Below are 13,979 nucleotides of genomic sequence, written 5' to 3'. Positions count from 1 at the left end.
TAGATCCATGCTTTCAGAAAGCCTTTTATTTTTGTAATTAGAATTTAAATGAAAGGAAATACCTGCAGGCATCGTTTCAAGAAAAATATACTAGGCTGCCACGCCATTCTTGCATACAGATATCTTAGATTAACATCTCAGTAGGTAAGTAATGTAGACATGTGAGAGCAACTTTAGAGTTCAGGTCGGGGTATTTCATTAAGTTTCCCCAGAGACACTCTCCTTGAACTCTTTTCACATTAAAGCAAGAAATACGAGAAAAACAGGAGGGTCCTAGACAGTAGGTGTAGCAGATGTAGCAGACTGGATTTATAAGGGACTTTTTCTTGAGTGACTTTTTTGTTTGTTTGTTTTTAAATGTGGGTCATTTTGGTGATCTGCTCTGTACTGCAACCTGATGAAAATTACATCTTCATATTTGAGGGAGCTATAGTGAAGCTGGGACGGAATTGAACAATTTTGCCCCAGACAAATTTATATTGTGCAGTTCTGCTGGGAGTAGAAGTCTGAAGTTTCTTAGGGGACCAAAATAGTGCAGGATCTCAAAGTACTAATGATCACTTACAACTCTCTACCATGTTCCAACGGGATTCACCACCGAGTCATGTGAAATTGCCAGGCAGCTCAATAAATATGCTGTCCTAAAAGCCCAGTGGGTCAAATACCTGCAAGTGAAGCTATCTGAAAACACCAGGAAGTACTGCATGACTGACTTGAGAACACTGCTTTTAGAAATAGCTGGGAAATTAGCCACTGGGTCTACTCTTCCCTTTCACAATACAAAAGAAAGAAAACAGCACCTACAACAGAAACACTAATGCTTAGCAGTGTAAGAAACCAAATCAATTAATGCACTGGAAGAAAAATTAAGAAAAACATGACGTATCAAAACTATTTGTACTGACACAGCTGCTGAATAAGACAAAGTGGAAAGGACAGGACAGCATAAAACCGGGTGACTGGACTCAGATGGACTATTTTATATGTTCCCGCCTCCTAGATCTTCGAAGTTTCAGAAGGGGACAACGAATACCAGAAGATAGACTTCTACCACTGGTACATAACAAAAGAATTAGGATCTATGCAAAGATAGCTACCATGAGAGAAAGGCCAAAAATACTGTGATTTGTTGGGAAGACAGTAAAGATGTTCACATAAGAGAATTATTCTGAAGGAACATGAAAAGCTTTGGGATAGAAATAACACATGCAAAACATAGTCCAAATTTTATCCCACTTTTAAGCTGTCAAATATCTAATCTTGAGAAAATGTAATTGTTTTTATAGAAATACCTTGCAATTCTAAAGGCAGACTTGAACTGCATCAGCTATTATGAATTTGAGGCACAGCAGTAAGTGAATCAGACCTCTGACAAACTATATCTGACTTCATTTTGCTCCGGAAGACAATGCAAGGTAAGTCTGATCTACACTGCAAGACATCGCTTATACCTGAACCTTCTAAACCTTTAATAATTTTGTTTTCATCCAATCTTCCAAAGAAGGTTTTACTTTCTGAAGCCTCATACAAAACTGCACCTGAAACATTATATCAGGATAGTAGAAATACATACCTGAGGCACTCCAATCCTTCTGCAGGCTTCCAAGAAATTCTCCACATTTCGTCTGCATTTTGCCATTGTAAGTTTAGGCTGCAAAGAAGTAAAGGAGGCAGTGTTCTTAATTGACAGGATTTTAAAAGATCTTTATTTTTTTATTTAAGTAAAACTCTTAATAAATCTCTTTGCCAAAAGCATACTGCACTGACACTGACTTGTCTAATTCAAAGCAGGCTCTGTTGAAGTTTGCTTTTCTTTAAAAAAGCAAGCCCAAATTTCAAAACTATTTTATGAAAAGCTAATTTATGAGTGCTGGATGTTTTTTAAAAAAGACAATTCTAAGCTGTGCAATATTTATATACAAGGTGTTATATAAAACTGGCTAACACTTTCAGGGACTACTGTATGACAATTTTAAAAATATATTTTGAACGAAACATACATGCAGGGCTTCCATGCTGTGATTTCAGAGCAATTTCATGATATGAAGCAATCTGGAGTCTGTTCTGGATTATTACAATACAAAAATATATATAATATCAAACCATATTTCAATTAACAAAAGGATTAAAAAAATGAAGGCTAGATGAAACCAGAAAACAATGGAAGAAAACTGGAATCAAAGCTTTCTGCTTGTAAGCCTCCTGTAGATGTGTTTGATGTAGCTGTTTGAATTGCACTCACTGGCATTTTTTCAAGCAAGCTTTTTTCTACAGTTAGCTTTCACACCTCTACACAGACATATGATGGCACAGGCTGTCTTGTTTCTGTTCTTGAAGCTTATTCTTTTCTGGTTAAAGAGACACAAGCTTCCTGCTCCTTTGAACAAGCTACCCACAGTCCACATAGCAGCAGGCAGCTGCCTCTGTGGGTTCAATACTTTTCCATAAGTGGTGGGGCTTCTGCTCTGTCCCCTCAATGTGCCGTATTTCCCCACCAAGAAAGCAGGTTAAAGGCTAGCGCTCACTTCCTTCTACCGAAGGATGAAGGGAATACAAAGATCACATTGTGACTGAGGAATGACACGATGCCTCTTCTGCTCCTGGAGCCGTGCAGCTAAAGGCTGCCTCTTCCTTGGGATTTATACGACAAAGCCATGATTTAATTCCTAACACAGAATATTCAACAGCACATAAAACCAGGCCATTGAAAAGATATTCTCAATGACGCAAGTCTTCTGAATAGCGGCTGTATGCCTTTTCTCTTAATGATTCCACAATCTGCCTAAAATGTTGGCATGTCCAGTTCAATCGTTCTCAAAATAATGAGGACATCTGCTTGTTCACATTAAGTCCAAGGGAGAGGAACCACAATGATATAGTAGGCAGCCCTGTAAGTGCCAGTTCAAATTCCAGCCAACACAAAGACTGACTCCACAATAAGGAAAAGCAAACACAACATGCGTGTTTCAACAACTTCTCCCAAGAACAATCTTCAGGGTTTTTTCCTTATTCATACAATTTAAAGGTGCATAACAAGCAATCTTCCTGTCCATACTACTTTTAAGTAGCCGACCCTAAATATTTTCACTGAACTTTCTGACTTCCACAAATACAGATTAGGTAAATAATCTGTCATTATTTCACAGTTCTTGACCTTTCTCCAATTTTGTGCTTTCCCTACATGATATAGAGTAATGCATCCAGAAATAGATTATCTTCATTGCTTTCCAGAAACACTGCAGTTAGGCAGGGTAAGAGAAACAACTTCAGAAAATTTCAAACTTCTCTGTGCAATTCCTTCCTTGCTCTGAACAGACCCCAGATGCAACCTTTTTTTCTCTTATCACAAAAGTACAACTGGATTTGTGTTGTTCCAGGAGATGCTGTTCTCCAAGTAGCTTGAGTGTTCTCTGCTAAAATTCCTAAGCAGAGGAATTTGTAGTGCTGTAAAGTGGACACAGGAATCAGCTTGGCTTCTCTGCCTGTTTTCGCTGTCATGTATAGTGGAATCCTAAACATTGTAGAGAATGTTGTATTTCCCTACTATCTGTTTCCCTGAACTTCTTGGACCTTTTGATCTTCTGAAATACTCTATTTCAGTTTTTATGCTGAACTGTCTCTTATTTCACTAGTTTTCAAGTTAACATAGGGAGGACTTGAAAATGTTAACATTTTCTTACAATCTGGGTTAGAAGTAACTTCAGTTAAATGAAACAAACCCAAACACAGTTTCTTTTAATGACGCTATATACCTTTTTTTAGAGAGAACAGATGGTTATTTTTTGTGATGTACATTCACAGAGGAGAATCCTCAATTTAGCATTTGTCTGGATTACAGGACTTCGTTGGATGTTATTTTGGACACCTATAAAATACTATCATTATTACATACTTACAACAGCGGGTGAGGGGACATGAATGCTGGGAACAGATCGGGGACGCACGTGATTAGCTAAATGGCATAGAACAACACCATCGGTGAGAGCTGCTCCAAGATCACTGGGCAACGACACTTTCAACCGTGATTCTATATTCTGTAGAAAAATTAATATGGACACATAAAAACTAAGAGCTGGTTTCCTCCAACTGTTTCATTCTGCAGAACATTTTATAAGAGGTAGTGTGCTTGCATTACAACTCTCTGTCCAGCCTCATGACGTTTCCAAGCAGCTTTCTGAATAACATCAAGGAAAGCTCTGCTCACTACTGTGGCCCAGAGCTGACCACAGTCTGGGAGCAATTGAGTTCAATGACGAACAGTTTTCATTGTACAGTACAGGGGACTAAGAGAACCATTAGTCAAAAATAATGGAAATCAGGGTCTAGGAACAGTATACCTAATCCTACATATTCTCAGAGAATGGTTCAGCCACGAGAAGTGAAAATAATTGTCTTTGTGGGTTGGAGGACAACACAGTTAACAAAAGTCAAGACAACATTTTTGCCTGTAAAGAAAAACCTGAACTACTTGGCATAAATATTTTTTAAAAAATGAGGTAGTTAGCATTTGTGTAAGGGAATGAATAAAAATTCAATTCAGGCTTTTAATATTATTTCAAACGCTGTGTGAATTTGACTGAGTTGTTATGCTTTATCTAAATTTTTTGAAGTATTAAAAAAAAAAAAAAAAATTTAAGCTTACCTGGAAAGCTGAACAAGAGACAGACTACATACAAAGCATTCTGAGATAACAGAAGAGAGGGTCTGCAAACAGCTCCAAGTTTTGTTTTGTTTTATTTAAGATAACTTTCTCCTTTTAGAGAAAGGAGATTATCCTTACTTTAAAATTTACAAAGAGAAGGAATTCTTTCTGTCCATCTGGGGTGCTTATGGCTTTTAAAATGAGCTTTAACAAGTAGGAATTTTTATTTCTTGGGAAAGTTCAAACAATTAATTAGAGCACCTCAAGGAATGCCTTCATGCTCTGCAGAAACAAGTCTGGGGCAAAGCAGAGCGGTACCTTAATGCCATGTGGCATTTTCAATATTCACGTGTATTGTCATTGTATCCTGGTACAAACCAGGGGTGTGGTGGCCCTGAACAGACAAAAAGCACAAGTATAAGGAATATTTGTGCCTCAGATGTTCTGCACTTAACTAAGGGTAAGGCAAGAATCAATAGATGGATCAGAGCACACAAGGAAACCATGCTGTCAGCATGACTGGCAGTAGTCTCTGCACTCCATCTGCTTTTCTGTGGGCTTTACAGCAAATAGGAGTTTTAAAAAAAAGAGATTAAAAGGAAGACAGTGAGGCAACTTTCCAGGGAGTTCCTTACAAGTGTGAAGGCTGATAAGGAAGAAAGAAAGCACACATTCATTTTAAAAGCAGAGATCACCGGACACTCAAAACCAGGAGTCAGCACAGTTTATTTTACAGAATTTGAAGCTGACTTTATCCACCACAAAAAACAACGTGAACACCACTGCATCCATCTGAAAGAACCACTTAGGCTGTACAATGCCATTTAATTTTGGTCAACTGTGCACCATATTGGTTCAGTGAAATCAGTCCAAAACACAGGGACAGATTTAGCAGGGCACACACAATGCATCTACTAAGATGTCCGCATACTGGCTCCTGGCAGCGCTTACCTTACGTAGCTGCTCTATTAGCTCCAGCTCCTCCTCTCGCTGTTTGGAGTTTTGTCTTACTCTAGGGTCTGCAGAATCATTAGCAGGAGACAAGGCACAGGTAGAAGATGAAGCAACAGCTAAAAAAGTAGCATGAAGGAAAGAAAAATCACTAAGCACGGTTTGGCTGATTGTCCTTCACTGCTGTACTATATATGCACACACAAGGTTCCAGAATGGGTACAGTGCATTCCTTTTCACAAATCTGTTTCTTTCATTTGATCATTAATCAAACTAATGATCTACTAATCTAAATGAGGTGTTCTTTAACACATTTTCCTTTCTGTTTAGATTCTGTTCTTTTTGTTGGATAATAATCATTCAGAAAGGAGGACAAAGTTTTGCTGGATGGCGTATGTTGAAACAGCTCAATCTTTCTACAGAAATTGCAATTTTGTTATGTGCTACTGTGCAATGCAAAATTTATCAAGCTGCCTTCATCTGTTGTTAAAGGCTTTTGTGGCATTTACTTAGTATCTTTTTAGGCGTAAGCACAGAGCAGGAAGAACAAATTCCCACATTTCCCCAAATATGACAAAAGAATACTTGACAGCTCTAAATAAAAAATCGCTTATGCACAAAATATTTAATGCCATGTGTCTACAAATGGAACTCTAAAAGTAGTTTGATGATAATGACCTGAAGTAACAGAACAGTGCAAAACCTAGGTAATGCAGATGTTAATATAATGTAGCAAAACTAACTAATTTCTGAGCTATATAACCTACCTTTGTTTGCTTCATCCCTGACAGCTGCTCGGAAAAGGAAACTCTCAGGTCGCTGGGAAGGGTTTCTATAGGAAGGCGGGGCTGCATGGCCAGGATATGGAGGGGAAAGGTGGACTAAACAAATGTGGAAAGGCACAGGAAAGGAAAGGAGGAAGAAGGAAATGGTTAAATAGGAAATGGGTTCAGCAGTGTGGTAATTAAAAAGAACAAAACAAAAATTTTAATATAATAATGACAAAATAAATTACAGCCATGCATGATAAAAGCGCAGAGCAGGAAAAGGCACTTCCAAGGACACTTGCATGCAAAGCACATTCCACATACCAATTCCAACAACTGTTCTGACTCTTGCTGAATGCATTTGTGTGCCAAAGCCTGTATGAAGGCCTAAACCAGCCAAACCCTACGCTCTGCCTAAGGACATGCTTCACCCCTGCTGTCTCTTCCCTCAAGTGTTGCTAAGGGGACCCAAATAACTGGGTAAATTCTCAAACACAGCAGTGCCACATACAGAGATGGAAACATATGCTCCCTTCTCTTCATAGTACAAATAAGCAAGCAGGCATTTTGATGTTATTTTTCAGAAGTTTTTTTTCCTTTCCCTGTTACCTGTCTGAGTGGTAGGTGAGCCGGGGGAAATGGTAGATCTGTCATCGCTCTGTGGACAAAAAAAAGCAGAAGAGTATAAATGGTCCTAATCTAGAAAAGCTGTGACTGCATTTTCATTTGCTGTGTTTTAAAAAAAGGCTCCATCCATCTAAATGTATTTCAGAAAAGAACCAGAAATGTGAAAAAACAGTATGTTGTTCCCCAAGTCTCATGTCTGCAGAAAATGACAAAGCTTTTTCTTTTGCAGAAATGACACAATTGCTTTTTCTGAGGAAAAACAATGATGAAACAGCACTGACTGTGCAATGACAGATCTTTGTTTACTTTTCTTTCTAACCGAAACTTTCAAAGTATTCTTTGCAAAAGGGACACAGAAAAACAATTAAGTAACATGCAGAACCTGCATTACAGCAGCACCAATAAGGATACACTTCTGACACCTTTGCTAATGCAAAACTGCTATTTACTGAACATCACTCTCCCCAGTGAAACACACCATAGTTTTACTACAGTACTTACACAGACTAATGATTTCTTGTGATGAATGCATTCAGTATAGCAGTTTCCACAGAAGAGAAAGAAATATAGAATATCTGTATTCAGAAGTAAGCTGGTAAAGCATACAACAGGAGTACTTTTGATGAACTCAGCCTGGTCAAGAGTAAATAGTCTTGTACAGAAAAAGCAACATCAAAGACAACCAAGAACCCCTCAGAGCAGAGACTGGATACCATGTTTTTATAGCTTAGGCCTCCTGTAGACACAGCCTAAAGCTAAGATGAGGTAATACCTACTACAGTTTAATCAGGTAAATTGGATTCATACCCTACCTGAACTTTTGATTAGAAGCTGACAGACTAACACCTGTTAAAACAGATGTGTGGATCCAAGAGTTTTTTGTTAGCTTTACTGGTGAATGATAATAGCAAGAGATACCTTGACAGGACTGAAGGTAGAGGCATTAGGCAGGGTAGTAGCACAGCTTTCTTGATTCAACCCTGAGAGTGACTGAATGCAGAAAGAGAAGGCAGTAGCAGGGTTAGCAAACGGCTGACAGGTCATGCACAAAGGTGGAATGCAGTAAACAAGTTAAAAAGGAAGAGGTGATCACAATCACATTCTCAGAAACGGTCAACGGGCACAGATACATACTTGCTGAACTACAGTTATAGCCTTCCTACCCTCCTGAACTTTCTGCCTGACAAGCTTGAGAAGTGCGATGTTTCTTCTACACACAACACAGTGACATCAAAAGCAGAACTAAGAACAATAAGTGATGCAAAAGCTTCTTTAGTAACACCTAATGTAACACTTATGCCATCAGGCAAAAGGAAATTTTACCCTACAACAGTTCATTCTGAGCCACTATTCAAAATAAATAGCTTTCTTTTTAATGTTTCAAGTATGTTATGCATTTTTACTATGTTATTTTCCTATCAACTTTGTAAAATCAGAGAAGCCCACATCTAACAGGCTCAAGAATACACACTTTGTGTCTGCCACAAACACCTAATGCTGATCCTTGTGAATTACACACAAAGTAAATAAGATTCCATGGGTGGAATCTAGCTCTCAGCGAAGATGTCAGTGTTAAGATTTACAGTGTTGTCACACATAAAAGTGCAGCCAAATTTCAATTATAATCAATATCAAACCCAACCAAATTAACAACTTTTCATGTTTACAGAACAGGAGCTCCAGCATGCCAATCTGTCACTGACAGGTGAATCTAGAAGGTCCAATTCTGTGTCTTACTGAAAGTACAATCAAAACGTTCACATTTGAGGACTGAATGGCTCAAGAATGAAACTATACTTTCTGAAACAGCATTCAAATAGCAAAGTGGCAGTTCAGCACAGGAAAAGAACACCAAATGACACCTAAAAACTCTACAGATGTGAACAACATGCTTGGGTGTGTTAGTTTTTAATGATTTGCAACTATTCTGCCACTTCAGAACAGTACAGCCAGGAAGGACTAGAAGGAGAGGCTATACTCAGGGCAAGCCTTAAGTACAAACAGCTTTAGGCCCTATGCAGACTTAACATCTGATCCTCAAGACAGTCTCTTTCTCCACAGCAGTGCAGAGCAAAAAATCATGGGTTTCTTTTTTTTATTTTGTTTTGTTTTAAAGAGTTTCAAAATATTACTTAAGCAAAACATTAGCTAGTATATGAGAAGAGTAAAATAAACCAGAAGCAGGTGGTCTGTAACATTAACATAACTGTTTATTCCTGTATGAAAAGAGCAAGACAACCTTGATGCAGACTGACAAGAAGTCGTCACAGTCCACATACTCAGCAGTGGGCGAAGGGAAGGGGAACACAGCACACCACAGGGTAGGACAATCACAACAGCAACACACTGCATGCTCTTCACCTGTTTGCGAGTCCCTGGCCGCCTTTTAATGGTATTGGTGTTATTGTCAATCTCAAACACAAAGAGAGGCTCAAAGCCATTCTGTCAGGGACAGCAAGGAAAGACAGAGGGAAGAAAGGAAGAAGTGAGGCAAAGAACAATTGTAAGAAAAGGTAGCCACAATACAAAAGGAACCAGGATGCTGCAATTCAGACTTAAAACACCCTACTGCGAACGCCACCCTTGGCCTCTAGGTCTAGCACTGAAGTCAGAGAAATCTCCCTGGGCCAGAAACAACTGCAGATACAGGGACTGCCAAAGCAGAGCCCAACCAGAACTCTGTACAAACCAAATAAGGATGTTTTAAGGGAATTTGATTATTAAACATTTGAATACACAAACGGATGCCAACGGTCTGAGAGAAAACTCCAGGGTACAAGTTAGCATAATTCAAGTCCTGCTTACTTTACCCATACCATTATTATTTGTAACACACTGGTGCCTAAAAGTCTTAACTTAAAATGTTTCAGAGATCCCATGTGCTAACAGTAACACGATGACCTCAGGCCATGTTTTAGACCACAACAAGAAAACACAAGGCAATGAAGGGAGCACAAGGCACCAATGACACAAAGGTTAAGAAAGGAAGAGGTCACACCAGCTGCGTGATGCTTATCAGGTATTTTACAGGCTTTACAACAGAGAAATTGAGCAGCAGTTTGAGAGGATGTTTTGGGTTTTTTTTCCTTCCATAGTACTCACCTTGTAAGGGACAGTATGGGAGAAAACAAGAATGTATTTGGGGAAAAATGAGATTCATAAGCAATCAAGGCTGAAATCATTAGCCAAGTCTGAAGCCTTGACACTATCTCAACAAGTAATCTCCAATTCTAACAAATGGGACTACCCTTGTGAGAATAGCAAGCAGGATATGACTAATATAAAACTTTGAGGTATACAGCACATTTTCTCAGAGAAGCCAGTGATTACATTTCTTCAGCAACATTTTAGTTAGTCTGGCTATTACAAGTCAACACAAAGAAATCCACCATAGTGTGCAATGATGCACTACAGCCAGTCTCCACTTCGCTTCTAATCACAGGTATGTAGGAGAAACATACAACTAAACCGAACTAGTAACATTCATAGAAAGTATGGGTAGTCATTTTGTGAGTTCAAACAGACTGTCCTGAAATTGTTTACAAACTGAAGGAAACAGTCAGAGTAACCTCTGCAATGTGAATACATTTCAATTTTAATTAGTGATAAAAGACAACAAGGAGAAGACCAAAAGAAACATGATGTAAGATTTAAAAAAGGAGATTCACAACTTAAATTTTGGTTTTAAGAATTTTTTTGTTAAAGCAGTAACAATACCAGAAGGCGGAAGTAGTAAAATAAAAGAAAGCTCACTTGGCCTTCTAACTACATATTAGACTTAATACTTTTTAAATCTTTTCCTTACATCTGAGCTGAAAACATTGTTTGGAGCAAAAGAAAAGCAACTGCTCAGTTTAGAGAGTTCTGATGTAATGAGGGAAATGCTGAACAAAAGATCTTTTACTACACCTCTATGTAATATTCTCCTTTTTTGCCACTAAGTGTTATTCCCATGCCATAAAGCTAGAACAATCAGTGGAAAATCTAGCAGAACTTTTTTTTTTTAAACTAACTTATCTGCAAGTTTCAATGTCCAAGAGTTTTGTAAGGTAAAGTTTACACTACTGCATGCAGTCTTTATGCAGAGAGAAAAAGACAGAGAGGAAACTATGTAAATGGAAAATGTGTACTGAAAACTGCCATTAGCAACAGAATTTTGATATGAAATGCCTCTATACTTTGGTGGAGGAAAAAAACATCCTCAGAAATGAGACCTAGCTAAATTTCAAATCCATAAGGACAGGGAATACATCAAATGAAATGCAATAGAATATAAAAAGGTAAAAGTAAAAAAGCTCTTATGACATACCTCCCCCCCCCCCCCCCCCTTAAAGCAAACTAATGAACCTTGTTGCTGAACAAGTTTTTACCATACAAAATACATTTGTGGAAACAAAAATGCTACAAATTCATGAGCTAGCCTGGGCTTAATGTTCCAGTTACAATAACTGCCAGAAACAGCTGCCCTGGCATATGTCATCATTAGGCACAGTGTGTATTTCCACTACAAAATAGAGCTCCATATCATACTTCAGCAGTTCAGAAGACCCAGTATTTCATATACTATTATAGTTTAGTGCTGCTGAAAAGAGCAAGGAATCAAAAGAAAAACAGAGAAATGATTGCTTTCAAATCTAGTTCAATCTTTCCTTACCAGCCTGGCCACTTCTTTATGAAGTGCAAGGATGTAACTTGGTTAAAGACACAAAGGAAACAAACAGCAATAGAAGCCAGTTTCAAAATAATTTCTGAAAATTCCAAGTCATGTAATGTAATGTGAAATTCTACATATGAATTTACAACAAAAGTCATGGGATCACACAATCAAATAGAAATGGGGTCCTTAAAGCTATCTTTAAAATACATTCCAAAGATGAATTCACTGACAACAGAGTATAAACACTTAATTAACCCAAACCACTGCTATTCTCCTGTTTCCTATTATCTAAATATGAAAGTACAGTTTTATATGCTAAGTGATTATGATTTCTCTAAACAGGCACATGCACAATCATTAAATCTCTCTCTACTATTACAAAGTTTTTCTCTCCCACAAAGTGCTAGTCAGGTGAAAGCAGGAAAACCAAAGAGTCTGAATAAAGAGACAGTAAATATCTTGACCAACATGTTCTGGAGAGAGATATTCTAACTGAGAGCACTGCCTAAAGAAAATTTAGGCAGATAATGGAAGCACATGAATTAAGAAAATAAATCCCAGGCATGCAGTCATGCAACAGCAGGCAAATCAGGTGTATTTTTCCTTTATAGACATGGATTATGGCATTGATTATATTCTTTAATTATGCTATATTGCTAAGATGCCATAAAGGAAGAAATAGCATAAAACATGAATTGAGTACATAAATGTTTTTATTTTTGCTAAGTGTTCAAAATAGTTTATTTTTAAGATATCTTTGCTGATAAACAATAAAAAGGTATGAGGAACATTTCATGACTGGTAGCATTCATAGGTAGAGCAGTTTTTCCCTATGCTATGATATGGTTACCAAGATACTAAGTATTTCTAACCACCATGTGCAGGACGCAGACAAGTTAAAGTAGAAGGCTGTACTCGAAGCATTAAAATTGCTTACTTGACACTGAAGAGCACATCGATTAGGAAGCAAGCTAAACGGAGAATAAAAACTAGAGGTGAATTTTTAATTTTAGAAGCTCTTCTTTACTATCAGTAATTTTCCTCTGCTCTCAGCAAAAGTTAAGCTTTAATTATTTTGTGGAAAAACATCACTATATTATTAACAAATGGCTGACAGTACAAGTATCAACATATTCGTAATATTAAAGTTCACAGCTAAAGCTACTTTTCAAAGAAGATGGTCATGTTTTATGCTATTTAGATTAGCTCTGAAATAGTTGGTCTAATCTGAGACAATCATAACACGTTATTTGTATGCTCTAGAATCTGCCACACAAAAAGGCCATTACGTGCAGGATCTTACCACTAACAAGGCACTATCATCAGTATGCTGAGACCTTCTGGATGGAAAGGGACACTGGGAGGTGGGAGAGATGGAGTAATGTCAGAAACACACAGAATGTCAGAAACACATGGTATGTGAACAGACAGACATTTTGGAACAAGTACTGCTTGTTTATAGCACTGTCAGGCTTTTTTTAAAAATCCATAAAGTATATGTAACTCTGAAGGAATATATAGCCACATGACCCATGAATTATAGCGCATTCGTATTACTTAAGGAATCAATTATTCTGCTTTCTGTATTGTCTCAAGCAAATAGGGACAACTATGTATTCACAGCTCTTACTGTGGTAGAACAAAGGACCCTTTAAAAGAATAAATTAAGACCAGAAGAACATTAAGAAGGAAAAGGAGCAAAAACTATTTCAATTACCCCACGTTCGGTAATTTTCTAACAAAAAAGAGTTAGTTGGAAAATGCTGCTAAATAACTATTTATATTCATTATATTATTAAAATTTTTGATCTGATTAACACTGCCAAGTGAATTATCTTCCTCTGGAGGAAAGTGGGGATGGCAAGCAGTGGAAGAGCCATTACTATGCAGAAATCTGATGCAGAGTGAACAGATGTCATTGGCTCAGCTCTGTATATTCTAGAAGACTGAGACTTGTATGATTTGTGTTCCCTACTGACTTACTGTTTTTGATTATGAAACTACACTAGAATAAAACTTTTAAAAATTTTATTTATTTATTTTTCCGATAGCCCTCAACATTCTAACGCTTAATCTTTCTGGAATAACTGGTGATCTAATGATAGGAAACTGGGAGAAAACTGATCAATGAAGGGTGACTACAACGCAGTAACTTGTCTGAATACTCCCGTTGGAAAGTAAACTGTACTGCTCACAAGGAGCATCTTAAAATGGAATATGAAATGTATTTTCTGTATAGAACATAGAAAACATACAAGAAAATAAAACAACACACTCGGACAGGCAATCTACATGAACAGAAATATTAGACTGGTTCCATAAACACAAAAAACCC

At 37.6% G+C, this 13,979-nt stretch overlaps 1 protein-coding gene across 17 annotated transcripts in view; it reads right to left on the bottom strand.

Moving 5' to 3' along the window:
- LRCH3 (leucine rich repeats and calponin homology domain containing 3) overlaps positions 1-13,979 on the bottom strand; it is a 70,898-nt gene that overhangs the window by 7,844 nt on the left and 49,075 nt on the right. For 6 of the 17 annotated variants that reach the window (XM_052804623.1, XM_052804625.1, XM_052804627.1 and 3 more), the window contains 8 exons: positions 12,948-13,001; positions 9,349-9,429; positions 7,906-7,977; positions 6,970-7,018; positions 6,361-6,474; positions 5,594-5,712; positions 3,897-4,034; positions 1,574-1,651 (listed from right to left, as the gene is read on the bottom strand). In XM_052804623.1, the coding sequence (XP_052660583.1) occupies positions 1,574-1,651; positions 3,897-4,034; positions 5,594-5,712; positions 6,361-6,474; positions 6,970-7,018; positions 7,906-7,977; positions 9,349-9,429; positions 12,948-13,001 (705 nt within the window). The remainder of the gene's footprint in view (positions 1-1,573; positions 1,652-3,896; positions 4,035-5,593; positions 5,713-6,360; positions 6,475-6,969; positions 7,019-7,905; positions 7,978-9,348; positions 9,430-12,947; positions 13,002-13,979) is intronic. The other 11 variants (XM_052804628.1, XM_052804633.1, XM_052804639.1 and 8 more) reach the window with 7 other exon arrangements.

This window comes from Harpia harpyja, chromosome 12, assembly GCF_026419915.1.
Source record: "Harpia harpyja isolate bHarHar1 chromosome 12, bHarHar1 primary haplotype, whole genome shotgun sequence".
Lineage (NCBI taxonomy): Eukaryota > Metazoa > Chordata > Aves > Accipitriformes > Accipitridae > Harpia > Harpia harpyja.
This window is presented reverse-complemented; position numbering and strand designations above follow the sequence as displayed.